The following is a 23219-nucleotide window of genomic DNA, read 5'->3' as shown; positions in this document are numbered from 1 at the left end:
TAAATATATTTTATTGCAGATGAAAAATTAAATATTAATTTTTTTTGCAGTGAAAAATAAGAAATACAAGCTAGTATACAACATACACAGCCATTTCCATTAACATAAAAGTCTTTTTACACCTTATTTTTCAAATTCAGTAGAACTAAGAAAAATTTTCACTTCTGACTTCAAATATAATTAAACCCGCATCTCTGTTTCTTTCCATATTTTAATAGGTCCATTAAAATTATTTTTTCTTCCTAATTAATTATCTGAACTGGAAGCCTACAAACGAGTTCACTTAGCATTGCATCATCATATTCACACAAACACCATTTCAAACCCACTTACTGAATCACCATGTTCATGGTCTTGATAGAACCTTATTGAATTCCACCTGATCACTTATTGTCACTTTAAACCTCATTGTAAAAAGGATGCCTCTTTCATATCTCATCCATTAAATGTTTAACAAATTTATCTCAAAGCCATCAGTAGTTTTTTTTCTGTTTGTAATGATGTTGTACTTATGAAATTTTCTCTTTTCATTACATTAACTTCAAATTTTGGTGTTTTGAATTTTGAAGATTTACAATGTTGAACCAATCCTCACAGCCAGGGGTGGGCAAATAATGGTCTGCTACAGGTTTTTATGTGGCCCATCAAGACGGTCAGAAAAATCAGTCCAGAGTCGAGATTTCTTTCCTGAGCACAACCGTGCATTTCCAATAGGATAGCCACATCTATATGCTTATACACTGCGTAATGTAGATGCTAATCACAAAAAGTTGACACTCAGTGCAGTCACTGAGATGGGGTTTGATGCATACATTTTTAAACATGTTCTGATACAGCTGGCTATTTCTCAAGATCCTCTACCACCTCCTGTTTCATCCCAGACATACATAAAGGCCTTGTGTTGATTGAAGGATTATATACATACATATTTATTTTATTGTATGATGTAAATGTATGAGAGCAGTTTGATAAGTCTGATACACAAACAAGAAAAAAATGTTTGTTTTGTAAACAACTCACCTTACTTATCAACTGTCTCCTTTGTGGGATATATGCTTGGTCCAATGACCCTCCAGCTTTTTCATCCCATCGGAAAAATATACTCTGTCAAACTCTGCAAAATACTCCTTGACTGCAACTATCATGTCCTCATTTGATGAAAATTTCTGGTATTCTGCCTTACGGCAGGTCTTGTCATGGGTTAAGCCTCTTCCACATTTGTCTGTCCATAGCCAGTCTTTTCATTTCTGGATATTTGTCTCCTTTGATATTGTCCAGCATTTGATATCTTGTTTTTCCTCTTCCCCTTTTTCTCTCCATCATTCCTTCCTTCAATAAACAGTCCCTCCTCAAACAATGTCCAATCCAGTTCCGTTTTCCCTTTCTGATGACTTTCTTTCTTCTCCAGCACTTTTTAATACTTTTTCTTTCCTTACTTGGTCTTCCCATTTCACTTTTTCCATTCTTCTCCATATCCACATTTCTAGTGCCTCTAATCTTCTTTCAATTTCATTCCTCAACATCCAGGTCTCCGCATCATACAGTGCAACACTCCAGATGTAACATTTGGCAAGTCTTTCCTCAGATCTTTGTTTAGTGGTCTGCAAAGCAATTTCTGTTTCCTCTTAAATCCTTCTTTTGCCTTTGCAATTCTTTTCCTAATTTCTGTTGAGCAATACATATAATCCATTATTGCACTTCCCAAGTAACTGAAGTTATTTACTTGCTCTATTTCCTCTCCCCCTATTTTCATGCGGCATTTTCTATGCTTTCCTCCAGTTACCATGCTTCTTGTTAATCTTCATTCCATATTCTTCTAATTTATGTTTAGATCATCTAACATTTGTTCCATCTCTCTTGCACTTTCTGCCATCACAACCATGGCATCTGCAAATCTTATACACTCCACTCTCCGATCGCCTATACAAACTCCTCTCCTTCCATCAAAACTTTCATTAATAATTTCCTCCAGATAGATATTGAACAGTGTTGGTGATCAACAACAACCTTGTGTTACACCTCTTCCCAGTTCAATTTCTTCACTTATCACACCTCCTATTCTTACTCTTGCTCTCTAGTCCAAATTTAAATTTTTAATTAGCTGTTTATCCCTCCAGTCAACTCCAAGTTTCCTTAGGATTTCCATCAGTTTGTCCCATCTGACACAGTCAAAAGCCTTCTCAAGATCAATGAACACAACATACACCTTCCTTTTCTTCTCCATGTACCTCTCCCCTATCACTCTCAGTAGCCCATTGGCATCTCTAGTTCCCACTTCTTGCTGAAACTAAATTGTTCATCTCCTATTACGCAATTCAGCTTTCCCTATAGCCTTCTGTTGAGCGTCCTGAGCAAGACTTTGGCTGCCTGTGGTATCAGGCTCACTGTTCTATGTTCCTCACACTTTTGCTGTTCTTTTTCTTTTCTATAGGTATTAAGACACTTTCTGTAAAGTCCTTTGGCCATTTTCCTGTCATGTATATTTGATTACACAATTCAATCCACTCCCTTTTCCATTCTTTCTCCAATGACTTTAACAGTTCCACAGGAATCTCATCACTCCCATTGCCTTTCCATTTTTCATCTCTTTCATAGATCTTCAATCTCACTAGTTAGTATTACATTTCTTTTGTCATCATCTGCAACTTTATTTTCTTCTTCTATCCCAAGCTCTTCTTCACTTGGTCGGCTGTCTGCAGCGTATAGCCATTCTGTATATTCTTCCCATCTTCTCATTATTTCTTGGGGTTCACTCACCATTTTACCGTCTGCTGCCTCTACTTCCGTTAGTCAGCTGTTGTGTCTTTTTCCCCTAAATGTCAAATCCATTGCTTCTTTGTACATCAAATCATATAGGATAGATGAGGAATCAATTCAAAGCCCAATTCATGCACTTTCACCATTGTTATCACTGACGTGTGCAATGGTGCGTTATCCTGATGAAAGAGCACTTTTTTGCATGCCAACCTGGAGTCTTTTTTCAACCAATGCAAGTTTCAAATGATCGAACAATGAAGCATACTAGGGTCCAGTTAAGGTTTTTGTCATCGCTTTCCTTTGTGGTGACCTCAATTGGATGGCCAACCGCACTTTGTCTTTGGTGCGTGTCCAACCGTGTCTACATTCATTAATCCAAAAGTAAATAATCTTCTGTGAGGGTGCAAAGTGGACGTGAACTTCATACATTTCATTGCACATGTTTTCTTTATCATATCGTATTGAGACTCTAGCTTGCTCTACCCTTGCTAAATGCATCTCTGTACAGCCTTCACCAACTTACGTGGAATGTAATCACAAAGACATTTTTGCAAACCCCTGTACTTTCACTAGAAATTCTAGTAATACACGTGCAAGTACTTGACATAAGTGTGTGTGTTTATCCTGTGGATGTGATCTCTAGTATTTAGCAGCTTGCACTTGCATGTGACTCTGAAAGTACACACTTTGCTTAGAAAAATCCCTAGATTCCAAAATGAAGTGTAGCATCTCTTACAATTGCTCATGCTAACCTTTCTTCACACTTTTGTGGACAGTTGCAGTTAAACTCGATATCAAATATTTTCGCAGAAATATGAATGCCTTTTTACTTTCATATCGCTGACCATTAATGACTGTTATTTTTTGCTCAACTTTCTTTTTCAGCTCTCTTAATTCTTTCTAATCTTTCTTCTTCTGCTTTTACAATCAAGTGTTATCCCTCTGTAGTAAGTCTGGCTGGGGAAGTGGAGTATCTCTGCTGTATCTGTAGTTACATAATTAAATGACATAGTACTAAATTAATTGTGTATTACAATATACACTGGTATGCACAACACAAGGACTAAAGCAACTTTAACATTAAGTGTTACTGCCAAGTAACATAGCTTGATGAAACGGGCCATATACAGAAAGAACTGCTACACTATACTATAGAAAGTAACTGAAAGAAATAAAAGGTCTGTTCAAAAAATTTCCAGAACTTTGTCCACAATATTTTTCCACACTTTTCTTTTCTTATTGTGCATGGTTTCCTTATAAATACTCTCCTCAACAATTGATACACTGTTCCCAACACCATTTCCACTTCCAGAAGCAGTCTTGGTACACCTCTTGTTGGATCATGCAAAGCACCGTCTGCGAATGTTCTTTTATCTCATCTGTCATTGAAAATCTTTGTCCTTTCAATGAGTTTTCAACTTTGGAAATAAAATAAAAGTCCGCAAGGGCCAGGTATGGTGAGTATGGAGGATAAGGCGGCACAGTGATTTCGTTTTTTGTGCTATTGTCATGCACCAACAGAGATGAGTGGGTGAGTTATCATGATGCAAGAGCCATGAATTGTCTCACCACATTTCAGGCCATTTTCTTCTCACATTTTCTTGACACGTCCTGTTAGTACCATCAATTAACAGTGTGCCTCTGTGGCACAAATTTCATTGTTATTCTAGACTGTGATAGATATTTAAGAGCATCCTCAATGAGAGTCATCTTTAACTTCCGTCCAGCCATTTTTAAATCGTGTAAACCATACGTAACACCGAGTACAGCATAAGCACTCATCACCGCAGGTTTCCTCTGTCATTTAATGTGTCTCTGTACAGGTTTTCATGAGTTTCAAGCAAAATTTAATGCACATGCAATGCTCCTCTAACTCTGCCATCTTGAAATTCACGAACTGTGTGACACATTCTACTCAATATAGCACTGAACAATAACCAACAGAAAAATGAAGTCAGGATTGAATGCACCTCTGAAAAGATGCAAATGGGGAAGGAATACAGTATCATAATAATGTTGACTGGTGTTCAAATATTTGGAGATAAGCACACCCATGCCATAACACATGGGCCAAGGAAATACAGGGTGTATGAAAAAGAATCATTCAATTTGACACATCTACATTTCTGAAATTAATAAACATATACACTGACTTTTGATGATTGTGAAATTCAAAAAGTGTTTTTTTTTTTCCATACCTTTTCACAGGTGTTCAATATGGCTCCCTTGAGATGCATGGCATATGTTGATGCTGTATTCAAATTGTTCCCACACTGCAGTGAGCTATTGTGAACCATTTAAAGTTGCAAAGCACATTACTGCTTCCACAGATGCTGTTATGCAATGTTTTAGTTCATTCCTTGTTGTTGGTAGTGAAGAAACATAAACAGAGAACTTATACCTCCCGGGCAGATCATGAATGTAAAATTAGAGAGATTCCGAGCGCACACGGTGGCTTTCCGGCAGTCGTTCTTCCCGCGAACCATATGCGACTGGAACAGGAAAGGGAGGTAATGACAATGGCATGTAAAGTGCCCTCCGCCACACACCGTTGGGTGGCTTGTGGAGTATAAATGTAGATGTATAAACCCCACAAGAAATAATCACATACAGTCAGGTCCTGTGACCTTGGAAGCATGTAATGTAAGGCTGAATGATTTCGTCCAGTGCAACTGATCCATCATTCAATAATTCTCAGATTTAAAAATTCCCACAGTCCCAGATGCCAGTGTGGCGGTGTCCTATCCTGTTCTCAAGCATATCGAGATATATACTTGCTTAACAGTGTTCTTGGCAAAGAAAAATGGACCATACGGGTTTTACTGTGAAAATGCACAAAACACATGAAATTTTGTAGATTCCCTCTCATGTTGTACAACTTCATATGATTGTTCTGTGCCCCATATTCTCACATTATGACAGTTCACCTTGCCATTTAAATGGAATGTTGCCTCGTCCATAAACACTAAGCACTGAAGAGGACTGTCATCCACCATCTTGCCAAGAATGAAATCACAGAATGTCAACGTTGTTGCTTGCCACTTTCAAGAAGAGCATGCAGTAGCTGAATTTTGGGTGGTTTAGTGTGTAAATGTTGATGCAACACACGCCCGACGGTCATTGGGGCATACTGAGCTGTCGAGCTGCACGGCAAATGGATGTCTGCGGACTCCTAATGAAACTATGCAGATGCATTTGACATCTGTGTCAGACACTCTGGGACAGCCCAGCAATTTTCCTTTACACAAACGAACAGTTTCTTGGAATTGTTCATGCCATCGTCTAAGGGTCTGTGCTGTAAGAGGATCCACACCATACCTAGTATGAAAGAACCTGTACTGCACAAAACGTAGAGCACAAAACGCTTTGTGTTGTCCCAACACCATTTTTACTAGAACTGAAGTGGATGCACACTGCTGCTACCTAGCAGGAACCACGTAAAACTCGAGAGTTTGCTCATTCCAATAGTGCATTGTTCATGCACATATCTCAAATAACATAATAGTAATGATTTTTTAAAATCCGATGAGTCTTTTTCATGCACCCTATAATTGTGTTCAACTATATTCTGGGAGTGTTACAAGTTCTCACCTCTCGCTATACAAGGGTACATCCGGAATCACTACACCAACTGAATTTGCTTAATTGGAAACAGCATGCAACTCCACCCCTCGCTGCTCCAGTACCTATGCTCTTGGCACCACTTCAAATGGTGCTGTCGATGTGTGGCTGTCAACAAAATACAACACACTGGTCGTTGGCCAACGAGACCACTCCCATGCAGTTGCCACACCACTGTGATGTTTGAGACTGCGTGCCTTGCAATCCTATTAAATGTTGCAACTGAATCCACTGTTTGATGGAAGTCACTTCTTACCTGTTACACAATGTAGCAGTCATCTGCTGCTATAGTTGACCACTTCCTCTCCATCAGATATCAGTGCCCATGGTTCAGAACATTCCCCATGCATATTCTTGGGCTATGCTTGTCACATCTCATCCTCCTTCCCGTCTTCTGATGATTCTTCCCTGTGTGAAGTCATCTAATTGTTGCTTCCTGCCCAGGCTGCAATGTAGACCACCACCACAGTGCAGCATTAACTGCTCGCTGATTGACACACACGCCTTTTTCCATTCTTTCAACTGCCTCGTGATGCTGGGCATCCCTATTTGGTGCTATAATAATGCTGGTCTCATGCCATGTGATCTACATATTTCTATGTGTAACTGGGATAATACCTCTGGCAACATTCTCCAGCATTTTCATTAATTTCCACCAAGTAGTTAATATGTTATGTTAATTTATCTATCTCACGCTTAAGTTTTACAGAGCAGTGCATAACTAAAACCTTAATCTAAAATCTATGTTACTGTGAATAATTTTTATCAAAATGGAACTTATGATTTTTTTCTGAAAATCTTTACTTATCAATATCTGGAATTTAATCAGGCTCTTCTTCCATTATTTCACACTACCCATATAAAAGCAGACATATTAATTGATATTTTAATATCCCAGTATTGTAAAATACCACTGTGTTAAGCTCTCTCTCCAGATTTTCCGTAATGTGCTTTGCAACTTTAAATGGTTCATAATAGCTCTAGTGGAAGGTGCTATGTCAGAGTATCAAGTAAATACTGCACCCTGCTGACTGGATACTGACCTATGAACTTGTTTCAGCATTGCTTTGAAGAATTGTTGTTATTTTGAACCCAACTGTGATATAACTAGGATTTTAAATTATTTGGACTTGGTCCACTATTGCTCTGAGCCCCTCAATTGTGCATGAGCATGTCAAACAGACTGACTCAAAAGCTTCAATTTGACAAAAATTTGGGTTAAACTCTTGCTCAATTTTAGCTTCTTGCACATGTTTATTACAATGTATACCCCGAAAAAAAAGTAAAAACTGATCCATTACAATTCTGACATTCTCTAAAAGGTATAAATCTCATCATTTTGGACCAAGATGAGGCAGAATGTGGAAGAAAAGGTAACCTTTTGTCAATCCACAAACTGCTGGGTCACTGACAAGAAGATCCTCCACAAAGAAATTTGTACACACAGTCCAGTGTGATGGAGTAATAATCAGACTTCCAAGGCAGACAGTGATAAATCTGCAGCATATCTGTACAAAATTCCAAAAGGAAACTAATCCACTGAGGCAAAGGAAACAAGATTAGAAATTATCAGACCTACAAAAATGAGGCTGTTAGAAACAGAGTTTGGGCTTGGTTTGGATAAGGATAAGCAAAGAATCATGTCACATTCATTGCCACGGAATCATCCTGGCAGCTTTTTAGGAAAATCGGAAAAACCTAGCTCTGGATGGTCAAACCTATCTTCTCCCAAATGTGGGTTCTATACCTTAATCACTACAAGCCTCTCAATTGCACCATTGTCATGCAAAAGAAAAGTTCACTGAATCTTTGGTCCCCTAGTCATTATAATTCTTCGCTCATTATACTACTAACCTTTGTGCCTATTTTGAGTGCTGATATAGAATGACTTTCCACTCCTTGCTCTTCCAGTAGCATTTTTAATTATTTTTCATATTTCCTTACTGTTTATTTTTTCTGATGAACAACTTACCTAAATTTCAAGTACAGTAGCTTTAGTTGAAAATGAACACATTTTCTGATCTAAGGGGAAAATGGAAGTTTTAATTGGGGAGGGGGGTTGTGTACAGGGAGACCAACTAACATGACAGATCACATAAAATTTACAAATTTCCAGATACCTTATGGAAATTGCTATAAACTGCCTTGTTGCATTATATGAAGTCAAAGCATTAAAGTCACGTCCTATGTATACATGTCTTGGTAAAATTCAATTAGTAAAATGCCCACAGTTGATAAAATGAGCACAGTTAAAATCCTCGAATCGCCCATGCAAGCTGGTTGTGAATATGATTATCACAGAATTGCTGCACAGCTCTACACTGCTGATAGAGTGTTAACAGAGGTCACAGACCTGTTACGAAGTTACCTATATCGCCACTGGGTGGCATGCTGAATGATCACATACTGTGGTTGCCATTGTTGAACAACAGTGCACCAGTAAGAAGTGCCCAATGTAACACTTAGGCATGCCACCTGGCCATACATATAAAATTACCATGAGCTTGTGCTCCATATAAAATATGAAGTAATTACATAATGTGTGCTTACTTACAGTGAAAAAATGACACAAATAATAAAAAAATTAAGAAACTAGTGTATTTAATTTACAAAGCAATCTACGGTAAAAAGAAAACCACATTGGTGTGAGTGCAAGTGTGAGTGCTATACACCGACCAGACCTGGAGGGGTCTGGCGAAGTATCATCATCGAAAAAAAAAGGGGGGGGGGGGGGGGGCGGCACGTGCACAAACACCATGCTGTACTGAACTTACTTCAAAAGTCATCTAATCCAAAGGCAGATGCAAGCCTTGACTGATTCTGTAGTAGACACCTTGCACCCAGTAAGTCTTGCATCTGTTTCTGCATTAGATAACTTACTGCAGTAAGTTCAGCACCATGTGGTTTTTGCGTACATCCCCATTTTTTTTGCATGGGTTTACTTTGCGAGACCCCTCCAGATCTGGCAAGTTTAGCATTTGTCCTTGCACCAGTGTGGTTTTCTTTTTATGTCACATTGCCTTGTAAATTAGAGATTTTCAAATTTTTTTTTTAATTTTTAGGGTCATTTTCCCCACTGTCAGTAAGCACACAATATGCAACTACTACAGATTTTATATGGAGGGAAATTTTGTATGTATGACCAGATGGCACACAAAATTGTTATATCGGGCATTTTGAAAAATCCACCTTGCACCACTATTCATTGCTTGTAACAACAGTATGTGATCATTCAGCATGTATTACACAAACCATCCAGTGGCAAGATAAGTAACTTTGTAGTGGGTCTGCCATTGCTTAGTTACCACTCCACTAGTAGCATAGTGCTGTGCAGCAAGTTTGTGATAATCATGTTTACCAGCATGCATGGATGACACGAGAATTTTAACTACATTCTTTTTTATCATTTGTGTGCATTTTACCAACTATGTGTATTTTATCAACTCAATTTCATAAAGACACCTATACGTGTGGGTTATCTTTTATGCTTTGACTTCATGTAATGTAACATGGCAGTTTTGTAGCAATTTCCATAAGGTATGTGGAATTTTGTATTTTTATATAATCTGTCATATGACTTGTAGTCTCTCTCCACCCCTCTTCTTATCTTTATGTTTTCCCCTTACATCACATGATGGTAGCACAGGACTGTTGAAACTGGTCATCTTGGGACAATACATTGCGGCGTAAGAAGTGTGTTCATTTTCAACACTACCGGTCGCCTCACAGCACAGCGTGTACACGTTACACAACAGATTGTTTGTTTATTTCTACATTTCTGTGTCACTCATGTTTTAGTCTGTTCTGCTTCTCCAAGCACTACCCTTTTGTGTCAAATGTAATGGAATGATGTGAATGGATTAAAAAAAAGATGAGAATTCACAACCTATTTTACTAAGCAAGTGTAGCCGAGTGATCAAGGTGCGACTGACGGCCATGTGGGGAACCGGGTTCGATTCCCAACACTGCCAGGGATTTCACCAAGGGTGAGAGGACTGGTACGGGATGCACCTAGCCTTGTGAGGCCATCTGAGGATTAGTAGTTGCTCCAAGTTCAAGAACCTGACAGTCTGGGAGAGCAGCGTACCGACCACATATGCCTCCATACCACACCCAGCCATGCCACTGGCAGAGGATGAAATGGCAGTCAGTGGGGCCCGAGTGGCCCCTTCTAGTGCCAGAACATGGAAGGTTATCTCTTTTTTACCTTTGCCTGAGCAAGATCATCTATAATAGAGGGTAACTGACATGAAATGAATGGTTTTCAAATGAACATCAGAATTTAGATTAAAAAAAAAAATACTTTTATTAATACAAAATTAAAAATTAAAATCTGTATTTGATTCATGTGGTCATTTATGAAAAACTGTGACATCCAACTGGTGTCCATTCTCTAAAATACAATTTTCAACACCTTACAGGAGTTAGTCATAACTTGGTCCAGCAGGCAAACCCGCCTCCTCTTCTTCAATGGCAACTTTCAACTAATTCATATATATTGCTCTGAGAATTTTTTCACATTAAAAATGCAACAAAGTTACAATTTATTTGTATGTCACAACCATATCTTGGCCACATTTTCACAATTTATTGAAGAACGATTTGTAATACTTTCATAATTTAAAGCTTTCATTGGAGAATACTTTTTGTTAAGTTCTTCATTTTTTATTAAGGATGTCTGGAAATAACACTGGCGACACACGGCCATGTACTTGTCTGCACCTCCAATCACTTCAACCTACAAAATAAACCAGGAAACCTTACCAAAAAAATCAAATTATTTACTACAATGAAGTCTACCATGTTTTAATGTCCAACTCTTAACTTGGACTGATTTACAAGACATAATTAATTTTATTGGTTATTTATGCCTGTTTTTGGGCAATAGCCTCAATGGACAGTATTAGGCAGATTTAAAAATGGGCACCCTTAGGCACATTTAAAGTATGACAAGAACAGTACGCAAAGAGTAGGGAAGACATATATTTAATACAGAAGTAGGAATGAGTTTGTAAGGCATGCAATGCAATGGATCTCAACTATCTAGTAAAAATAACCCTTACCTACAGCATATATTAATTAATTAATTTATTGGTCCTCTGAATCATTCTTGTGCAAGACACGCACATGTTGATGTACAGAAGGTACATTACAATATCAGTCAAGTCGTAGTACAATGTGATGGTTTATGACAAGATGATACGATAAAACTCACGAACCATAAAGCTAACAATTTTCCATAAGTACTTTTAATAACTGTTATAATGTGATTAATATTACACAACATGCACCCCCCCCCCCCCCCACACACACACACACACACAAAAGTACATGATTAGCAATATTTACAGAGCCCCCCCTCCAACACACACACACACACACACACACACACACACACACACACACACACACACACACACACACAATAATCAAGAGAGAAGGCTTTCAGATTACTATTAAACAGGAACTTTATGGTGGTGGTTATTTTCTTACTTTCTCTCTCCTTTTTAATTTATATTGGCAGGTTGTGGTTTACTGATGTTGATGTGATGGTGAATGTTGTAAAGGCAGATATATTCATTGTTTATTTAGTAAACCTTCATCGCCAGTTTTGTAAAGCCCTTGTCACTACTGCTGTGGAGGCTGAGTTGCCACTATTACACAGCTATGTCCCAGGGTCAGGTAACAGGATAGGAGAGTGAAGGTCCTACAACACTCCAACAAATTAGTGACTAAGTCACACAAGTGGGATAAAAAAGGTATACCTATTGTTGTGACTTGTTGAATGATTAAGTCTACAACACTGCATGTAATATACCACAAAAAAGGCCCTCAATGGCTAAGTGAAAATATTCATAGGTAAACTTCACAGCACATAGCAAACGCAATTCACAACAACTGTCAGTCTACTTCTGAGAATTCAATAAACAATGTTTCCTGTCTAAGTCAACCCTGGACGATTATCTATAACCAAGTTGGTGAGAGCTGCTCTTCTATCTTCCAAGTCGGTTTCTGTCCGTTGTGAACTGGTAATTGGCAGATTGTACTCGGTCGACAACTGGCCGAGGTGAAGTCGATATCTTCATCCTCAGTGCCGCCCAGGGTGCTGGTGGAACTCGCACAAGTGACGGATCTCTATGGCACTGGCACCAGCTTGCATCTTTGCACCTGTGGTGCTTTTGCCCTGGCTGTGTCTTGTTCAGATGACACAGCAGTTGCTATATGGAGTTTCATTACTGTCTTGTACTACGATTACTGACATTCACATTTTTGCCTAATTTACAAATGCTACTTTTAAAAAACTTACACACTGGAAGAGATATCCAAAGCTGTCTGCTTTGCATTCTGTGTTACTCTCATAGCTGTTTTCTGAGTGAGGAGAACATCTGAGCTAGGCAGACAATCTCCCTGGAATTCAATGTAATAAGTACACAGCACCTACAGACTCTTTGCTAGTGCAGTATGTAAAGTGCAGTATACTTTGTTGAGCTTACTAATGGTTTTGCTTATACATGTTTGCCATTTTATACTGTCCTGTATCTGCTTGCCTAAACATCTTGTTTCTAATGTGGGAAATATGTAAAAATCACAACTCCTCGTATCACACTCAGTTTTCCTAGTTCTTAAAGGTGCATTTTTGTGTTGATTATCAGGTTATTTGTCAAATCAATAACCTAGCTCACTTATACCTTCATTCATTGCCTCTGTAAATAATGTACTGGCAGTAGCAATGATGTTCAATGGTAAGTTGTTTATGTCTGGAAGAAACAGGACCGATTCAGATATTGAACACTGGAGTGCAACTTATGCAATATCACCATAATCAGAGTAGAAAGTTCTGATATACCCCAGATCACTGTTTTTTCATAATGAGCACGTAGTGACAGAATATTGGGAGCAACACAAAAATCTAATGAGAATTGACCAACTGGTCTGGGTCACTAAGAACAATTCATCGAAAGTTTACAGACAAGACAAAACAAGGAGGACACAGACAAGTGTAGATGGCATGATCGATATTTAAAGACCAATTAGTAACCCCAAGATAGAAAACTAGAAACATAGTGAAACAGAGTAAGAACATTGGGAGACAGCAGCGAAACAAACACACATCTGATATCCATGTATGAGTGGTGGTAGGTACTTGTAAATAGCCATCTCAAGTGCTGGTTGCTGGCATTGTCAACTGTGGTGCCATAGCAAGCAACACTAGTGTTTGATGGCTATTACTACTCTGTCTAGTAGCCCAGTTCCAGAAGCATGCCTTCTGGCGTGCTTTCAAACTCTTATCATACTTTTATTGCTACTCTGGTTTCCGTTTGTTAGAAAAGAGCTAAACCAGTTCAAACAGATGTCTTAATGCCATAGCACTGCAGTTTCTGAAATAAAATTTTGTAGTCTATGGCATCAAATGTTTTTGACAAGCCTGGGAAGGTCCCAATTGCTTATAGTATTTTGTGGAGAGCATGTCACCAACATTTTTGCCACTTTCAATCAGGAGATGTTCCCATCATCAGAGGAATTTTACATAAAATGGGACAGCTATTCCGTTTATGCAGTTCTTAATGATAAAATCAGGATACCTTAAGTTCTGGATGATAGTTTATTTTTTACTCTCTTTCATTGGCATTGTTTTCCCAAAAGAATTTAGATGCTATGGGAGACTTTATTACACTCAATGTGTTATGTAACAGTTTGCTGATGCTTTATAACAACTTCTTTAGAATACTTGCATACTGATTACTGAATATATCTGCAACTCACCTTGTGGCTTTGTGACTCAGTAATTGGGGATGTGAGTAATCTTCTCATGCTCAGGTAGTAATGAGTTTTTTCATTTCTTATAACATTCCTCTGTTTTGTTTGCAGATTTTGGCACATAATTGTTATTGGCTATTCGCTTGGCTTGTGCTATAACTTTTTTAGTGAATTCTGACATATTGCTGAATTTACCTCTCTTGGTAGGAGGTATCGTGGTTATTTTTAAGCACTTCATCAGAAACCTTTTCCTTTTCCTTTTACAGGAAATCTTTTTGTCATTTATGCTCTGATATGAAATACTGTTGTATGAATGATGAGAACAATATATTGCTGATGTAGGAAGTGACTGGGGCTGCCAAGGCAGTTTGGCACATACAAAAATGTATTTACTTTTAAAAACTGAAATGGTGTCTTGCATACCTTTCTTGTTTCTTAGACAAAAATATGATTTTGGTGTGGGACGGCATGGCCTTTAGTACCCATCTTACGATACGATAAGACAAGTGTGGTTAAAATTGTTTAAAAGTTAGTAAAAAGGTACTAAAATGAAAATGAAACAGTTTCCTTAAAGTTCTTTTGTGCAGATTTTTACACACACACACACACACACACACACACACACACACACACAGTAAAATGTTTTATGTCAGTTCTTAAGAGATTAACTGAAAATAGTAAGACCCAATTAAGAAGGGGTTGGGAGATTATGGCAGATATTTTTGGTTGGGTGAACACTAGATAAAAAAAGGTGCACTGCCACACCGTCCACAGTTACAATGCTTTTTGAATTGGCAAGATGACAGCCTATATGGGAATGTTATGTAGAATCACAGATATCCCTGGAGACCACCTTGGCAGCTCCATCTGCTAGCTCATTTCCTCAAATTTCTACTTGCCCTAGTACCCAGGAAAATAATAACTGCTACCCCTGATGTTGCATAGCTATTTGTACTGTATTAATTCTATCATTCTCTCTGCTGGGTACATTTGCTGCAATGCTTGTAGGGTACTAAGGGTATAGGAGTAGATGAGAAACTTTCTGTTGTGATGATGATTCATCTGCTCCAGTGCCTTCAGGATATCTCACACAGCTCAGCAGTAACAACTGAACTGATCATGGTGTTGATATTTGAAGACAATGTCTGGGAAGACTACAGAGCAGGCAAATGTATCCTCTTGTTTCCAGCTACCTATGTATACTACAGAAAAATAGTGATGCTTACCGAACATGTTATAAAAAATAGACTTAAAAATTACATTTGAAGTTTCTTCTCTCTAGAACATAGTCAATTCTAAAATAACTCTGGGATTTAAGCAAAAGTTTCTTGTTCCTCCACCCTTGGAGCAAAAAACATAAATAGCTGTCACACCCATGTCCAAGAGAAACTCCTTTGCATGTAATGAAAAGGCCTCATTGCTTGCTGATGGTGTTTAACGTGTTGTTAGAAATGCGTACAAGCAACAGAGTGGTATGCAGTTGTATGTGGATATGAATCCAAGTCGTACGCCAGTTGCAACATGAGGAATTCCTGTCTTATGTCAAATGGCAGCACACTGACCTTGACCCAGAGGCTGGGAACAGTGTTAGCCCCGAATTCCCCAAAAACTATTCTAACTAGTGTAATTCCTTCATAGTGGACAGTATATCTTATTTTTTCACTTATAATACTTAAGCAAATTCATATATCAGGGTCAGCCACAGCATGCCAAACTACACCCAAGCAAGATGTGCAGCACCTGTGCGGGCCGAGGCTTGACCTGTCTCAGCAGCACTTGGGGCAGCATGACATTTCATTTAACACTACAGTGTGGCATTTTTCAGTTGGCACGACATTCTTTAGTTTGGCAGAATTGTGAATGTTCCCAAGCAGCAGCCTTTATTCCTGTTATTGTTTTGTCTTTATTTCACAGTAAATTTATATTTTTTTTAGTTTGCTAAGGCTTAGTGTTTTATTCCCTGATTCCCTTCAATCTACTCCCACACATGGTCGCAGATGTTTCCTTGAAATGGTGTCATCTGCCTAGCCAACTTCAGACTGCAACAATGTGCCAGACGTACCTCAGAAAACTATCCCACCCTCTCCTAAACTACCTCAACTGTGGTATTTCCCTTCCTGCCCCTCTGCATCTCCTCTAACTGCCACACCATCAACCACCACTCCTCTCCTACAAACCGAGCTTGGCCCACTTCCTTTAACATTCCACAGCCTTAACCACTGCCTCCCACACCAATTACAAGAACCAGTCACAACAATACAGTGTTCACAACCTTTCATTTAAAGCACTCTGCCCTTGTGCATTATCTGTATTATCCAAGGGTCTCATTTTCAGCCCTAAACTTGCATTTAATCATGCTGTTTTTGGTGAAGGACCTACTTCTCTTTACATGTAATTTCAACTGAAATGTCACTTTGCAACCCAAATCAAACACCTTTCCATCAGCAAACTTGACACTGAACCCTGCCTTGAGCAGTTCCAACCACGATCCTTACTTGATCCAACACCACTACCTCAAAATTATCCCTTCCAAGAATTCCACACATCCACCGTTGATTCACAACCCTCCCTCAGGTCCCTACAACATGACCCTGACCTGTCCTCTGGAGAACTCCAGGCTCTATGTCCCCTAAAAGCTAATGACTCCATCATTATCCTCGCAGCAGACAAAGACTAGTGTGATACTTGACCAACAGGAGTATGTTAGTGAAGGTCTTTGCCAACTGTCCAATACCTCTGCATACAGCAACTGCCATGCAGGTCCCACCCCTTAATTCAAACTGACCTGCACTCCCTTCTGAAAACCTCAGGCATGTCACAAGGACTTACACCTCAATCCACAGAGCTTCTTAACCCAGTCAAATCATGCACTCCCACCTTTTACTTTCTTCCCTAAGATCTACAAACCCAATCATCCTAGCATTCTTATAGTTGCTGGCTTCAAAGCACCCACTAAACATATACCTGCCTTAGCTGATCACCACCTTCAATCCCTACTACAGATACTTCCCTCCTGTATCAAAGATACCAACCATTTCCAACATTGCATGAAATCTGTGCCCATCCCACTCCCGTCATACACCTTGCTTGTCACCATTGATGCCATCTCCCTCTATATCAACATCCTCCACATACATGGTCATTCTGCTGTTGAACATTTCCTCAGCCAGCACCCATCTCATTCCAAACCTATGACAGCTTTCCTGATTACCTTTATCAACTTTATACTTACCAACAATTACTTTACCTTTGAGGGGCAGACATAAAAAGAGGTCAGGGGTATGGTCATGGGAACCATGATGGCTCCTTTCTATGCTAACCTTTTCTTGGGTCACTTTGAGGGGGCTTTCCTGGGATCCACGACTTCAGCCCCTGGTTTGGTTTACATTGATGACATCTTTACCATATGGACTCATGGTGAGGTCAACCTGTTAAAATTCCTGGAACCTCTTAATACCTTCTTCCAATTAAAATTCACATGGTCCTACTCCAAATCCTGTGCCACTTTTCTTTCTGTTGATCTCACCCTCACCAAAGGCCAGCTACACACTTCTTTCCACATTAAACCTACTTACAAACAACAGTACACAGTTTGATTAGAAGACACTTGTGAGAAACAGTGTCGAAAGCCTCCTGGAAATCTAAAAATACAGAGTCAATTTGACAATCCCTGTTGACAGCGCTCATTACTTGTGAGAATGATTTTTCCTGAATCCATGCCGACTATTAGTTTTTTTTTTTTAATTTTTAGTTATTTATTTTTTTTAGATAATTCATTATGTTTGAACACAGAATATGTTCCAAAAACTTACCACAAACTGACGTCAGTGACATGGATATGTAATTCAGTGGATTACTCCTGTTTCCTGTGACTTGTGCAACTTTCCAATCTTTAGGTACAAATATTTCAATAAGCGAACAGTTGTATGTCATTGTTAGAGATGCAGCTACTGTATCAACATACTCTGAAAGGAATCTGACTGATAAACAATCTGGACCAGAAGTCTTGCCTTTATTAAGTGATTTAAGCTGCTTCACTACACCGAGGATACTACTTCTAAGTTACTCATGTTGGCAGTAGTTCTACATTCAAATTCTGGAATATTTACTTCATCCTCTTTGGTGAAGAAGTTTCAGAAAACTTGTGTTTAGTACCTCTGCTTTAGTGGCACTGTCATCAGTGACATAACCATTGTTATTGCACAGTGACGGTGTTGATTGCATCCCGCCGCTGGTTTACTTTATATACGACCAAAATCTCTTTGGGTTTTCTACCAGGTTTTGAGACAGAGTGAAAAACAATAGTTTTTCATCACCCTAACAACCTCTGCAATATCCTTGTCAGACCCCATGCTCATTCTGCACCCATCTCCCTACCCTATGGCTCCTACCCCGTGACTGTCCCCACTGCAAGACTTGCCTTAAGCATCCTTCTACCACCACCTATACCAGCCCTATAACTGGCGAAACATATACTATCAAAAGAAGCCACCTGTGAAATGACACGTCATATACCAGCTGTTTGGCCTTTTAAATTGGCATGACTACAACTCAGTTACAAGTTAGGATGAATGGGCTTAAGCAGTGGGTGTATACCGCCTACAAACAATATCCTGTTGCAGAGCATGCTCTACAACATGACAGTTGTGACATCAGTGCTTGTTTTGCCATACATGCCATCTGGATACTTCCCCAGGTGGGAACGAATGCTACAACATGTCCTCGGTCCCCCCCCGTCCCCCCCCCCCCCCCCCGGGCCTTAATTTAAATTAATTCCTCCCATCTCAGAATTTCTTCACAGTAATTACTCCTTCTTTCACCTTAGGTTTCTACATCTTTCATTTTCTGGCCTGTCTATTTTTCCCTGCACTCCCTCCCAACTCCGTTACATGCAATGCACTTAGCTTCTCACTCTTATTAACTCATGCATGATGTTTTAGCAGTAATCTCTGTCTTGCATATCACCTTGTCTTCCACCTTTAAGCTCTCAGGTTTTCAAATCTCGTCTGGTGCAATCCCCAACAGTCAGTCTTCCCTTCTCATCCCGTCTCGTATGTCTCCACTCATCCAGAGTTCTGGGTGACTTTTCAGACTGTACCCCTTTTCCTAAACCACTCCAGTCCTTTCCCTTCATCCATCTTCCTTCGCCTTCAACTCTTCAGCTGGAAGAAGGAGCCATTGGCTCCAAAAGCTTGCATAAGTTAAACCTCGTGTGTGTGTGTGTGTGTGTGTTGTTCTGCCATTGCTTGGTGTGTATATTTTTTTATCTATCCAATAACATTATAAATTTGCTTATCTGATTGAGAATACTATAACTGAGCTTGGAGGAAGTATCCAAATGGCTCGTATGGTGAAACTAGCACAGAGGTCACAAATGTACTGTATCACAATTTTCCCAGATATGTCACACTATGTGCTGCCCGATAAGTGTGTTCAAAACCAGAGCTATCGGACTAAAACAAATAGTTGTGCTTTTCCACTATTAAGTTCTTGTTCCATATAATGCATAATGCTCATACCACTGTTGAAAGGTAGGTGTTAAATGATAATGAAATCCGGCTGGGGTGGCCGTGCGGTTCTAGGCGCTACAGTCTGGAGCCGAGCGACCGCTATGGTCGCAGGTTCGAATCCTGCCTCGGGCATCGATGTGTGTGATGTCCTTAGGTTAGTTAGGTTTAATTAGTTCAAAGTTCTAGGTGACTGATGACCTCAGAAGTTATGTCGCATAGTGCTCAGAGCCATTTGAACCATTTAGTAACGAAAGTCATCAGTAACAATTTTTATGGTTCTGTAAAATTTAATTCCACTCTGGCCTATTTAAACATATCATGCACAGGACAGGTGACACTTTCATGAAATTTATTCACTGCTGCTAATCACACCAACCCTATAAAACAGATCCAGCATGTCAGCAGTTCATTTTATGTTGAACATCACTCTTTTTAAATAACACACAAGGGCATCATCTCTATTAGTTGGGTTGTTTGGGGGAAGAGACCAAACTGCGAGGTCATCAGTCTCGTCAGATTAAGGAAGGACGGGGAAGGAAGTCGACCGTGCCCTTTCAAAGGAACCATCCCGGCATTTGCCTGGAGTGATTTAGGGAAATCACAGAAAACCTAAATCAGAATGGCCGGATGTGGAATTGAACTGTCGTCCTCCCAAATGCGAGTCCGGTGTGCTAACCACTGCGCCACCTCGCTCGTTTCCCTATTAGTACAAATATTTGTTTTGTATTGTGTTATTTGTTTGAGGTACTCCTTGGGTGGTGTGCAACAGTTGGAGTTCACTGGCCATTCTGATTTAGGTTTTCTGTGATTTCCCTAAATCACTCCAGGCAAATGCCGGGATGGTTCCTTTGAAAGGGCACGGTCGACTTCCTTCCCCGTCCTTCCTTAATCTGACGAGACTGATGACCTCGCAGTTTGGTCTCTTCCCCCAAACAACCCAACTAATAGAGATAATGCACTTGTGTGTTATTTACAGAAAGGGTGGCTTAGAGCTTCCAACAAGTCATGAACTGCGTGTCAAGAATTCTCATTAAGAAGCAAGACAAGAATGGAATGTGTAAAAGTTTTTGTAAAATGTCTTCAGCTCAGTCCAATGTGAATTTAAGAGCCACTCAACACTGGAATAGAAATGAATGAAAACCTGCAACCACTGAAAATCATTCTGAAGGCGTATAAACAGAATAATAAATATTAACATAAAAAAACGAAAATTCCAAATTATAATTTCAACAACGTAAGGAAAAGATACATTGCTACTCACTATTAAAATAACATGTCGAGTTACAGACAAGAGCAACGAAAAGGCACTTATACTTTAGCTTTAGCCTCTTTCAGGAAAGGAAACACCCAAACATTTTCATTCACTCAAGCAAGCACACCTCAGACACACAACCGCTATCTCTGACAGCTCAGACCGGAATGAAACTGTCATGTAGAATGGAAGCAGCAATCTGGAAGGGTGGGGAAGGAGCTAGCAAGATACGGGTGGGAGTGGGGAGGAGAGAGAAGAGCACTGCCTGGTGGAGTGTGCAGGGGGCTAGACTATCAACAGGAAGGAGGCCGTGGAACAGGGAACAAGAAAGGAGAGGAGCAGGGAAGGGGAAAGACGAGTGGGTATGTTGGCTGAGGGCAGCAAATAGAATGTGAAAGATGATAATAGGGAGGAGGTGATAGGGCAAAGGGTGGTGGGAACTGTCTGATGGAGGGTGGGGGTGGGGGCAGTAGGTTACCATAGGTTGATGCCAGAATAATAACAGGAGTGGAGAATGTGTTGAAAGGGGAACTCCCATCAGCACAGTTCAGAAAAGCTGGTGGTGAAGGGCAGGAGCCAGATAGCTCAGTAGTGAAGCAGCCATTGAAACCAACAATGTTATGTTCAACTGCATGTTGTGCCGCAGGGTGGTCTACTTTGCTCTTCACCATAGTTTGGCAGTGGCTGTAACTCCTGGTGGATAGCTGGTTGGCAGACATACCAATACAAAAAGTTGTGGAATGACTGCAACAGAGATGGTATTGACATGGTTGCTTTCACAGGTGGCTCTGTCACTGATCGGGTAGGATAACCTTGTGACAGAACTGGAATAGGAATTGCTGAGTATGTGGATTGGGCAGGTCTTTCACCTGGGTCTTCCACACAGGGGTTGGGATTGGGAGCAGCACAGGGATTTACTAGCATGTTGTGGAGGTTGGGTGGGTGATAGAACACCACTTTAGGAGGGGTGGGTATGATCCTGGATACGGTGTCCCTCATTTCAGGGCATGAAGATAGGTAATCAAAGCTCTGACAAAGAATGTGGTTCAGTTGTTCCAGTCCAGGGGTTGTGTTGGGTGACGGAGGGGACACTCCCTCATAGCTGGTTCTTGGGGATGGTGGGAGGATTGACGATGTGAGGGGAAACAGCGTGGGAGATCTGTTTGCGGACTAGGTCTGGGCAGGGCCATTGCTAGGTATTTTGCTGCCTTAGGCAAGAACTGAAAAATGATGCCCTCACTTTTCTACTGACACCAATCTTCCAATATCCATCCCCCCTTCACCACCACCACCACCACCACCACCACCACCACCAACAACAACAACAACAACAACAACGCAAATGTCTTAATATATTTTTAATCATTAAATTAAGGTGACCAGATATCATTTTCTGGTGACTGACAGTTTTCAGTTTTCATGCTCTGTCCTTAATTTGTTTAAAACTGATTGACAGCAACAAATGTCTTTAATTTCATATTTTTTTCCTCTCAATTTCTGAAATCATGAATGTTGTTAATAACATCTGTTTCAATGTTCAAAATTATGAATGCTTCTAAGAGTTCTTTCTTAAAAGTGCACAAAACCTAGTCTCTATATGCTTTAAAGCATAAGATATTCTGTAGCACGTTACTGATGAAAATGTAACTGCCAGCAAAGTTCAATATGCAACATACAGAATGCAATAATGTGTAAATTTATACTGAGACAACAGCTTGCAAGCACAAGGCACACAATTTCTACAGCTATGTCCTACCGATACTCAAGCCATGACACTTTCTTCCTGGTTAGTATTTGTATATACATCAAATTTTAAGAAAACAACAGCTAAATTGTTTGCTAAAAGACAATGTAGTTCTTTTCTCATGCTGCAAGTTTGAGACTCAGGCAGACTTACAGGCAGATACCTACTCATTTTTTCCTATTGATCTGATGAAATGCATTTATGTTTTACTCATTTAGGATATTCTGAAAGACAATTACAAAATCTAGCTTGTGAAAACGTGATCGGATTAGCCACAGGAAATAATAGTGGAACTAAAAACATCAACAAAACCACTCAATAACAACTTACGTTTGAGAAATGATCTCCAGAGAGAAAAACAAAAACAGGGAGTCAGGGAGGTACGGTATTAAGTCAAAACATGCATCGCAAACCAGGGCACGTGCCCCGACCCAGTGCTTGACAAAAGTGAATCAAGTTCAAGTTTGTTTCAGTTTCGTACTCAGTAGTAGCTGCTTTAGTTTTAAGATTGCCTGTCTGAAGCCCTTGGTGAGGTGCCCAGTGTTCTGGGCAAGGGAGTTCTTATCATTGCATATAC

The 23219-nt window shown here is 39.7% G+C and overlaps 1 protein-coding gene across 2 annotated transcripts in view; it reads right to left on the bottom strand.

The window, feature by feature from the left end:
- Positions 1-23219, bottom strand: part of LOC126416638 (thymidine kinase, cytosolic-like) — a 36077-nt gene that overhangs the window by 6127 nt on the left and 6731 nt on the right. The window contains exon 4 of one of the 2 annotated variants that reach the window (XM_050084406.1): positions 10669-11116. The exons of the other annotated variant lie outside the window; for it this stretch is intronic. Coding sequence (XP_049940363.1) covers positions 10934-11116 — 183 coding nt within the window. The 3' untranslated portion in view covers positions 10669-10933. Of the gene's footprint in view, positions 1-10668; positions 11117-23219 lie in introns of those variants that run through there. 2 annotated transcript variants of the gene reach the window in all.

This window comes from Schistocerca serialis, chromosome 8 (assembly GCF_023864345.2).
Source record: "Schistocerca serialis cubense isolate TAMUIC-IGC-003099 chromosome 8, iqSchSeri2.2, whole genome shotgun sequence".
In the NCBI taxonomy this organism is placed as follows: Eukaryota; Metazoa; Arthropoda; class Insecta; order Orthoptera; family Acrididae; genus Schistocerca; species Schistocerca serialis.
The sequence above is the reverse complement of the archived record's forward strand: the minus strand, read 5'-3'. Positions and strand labels throughout refer to the sequence as shown.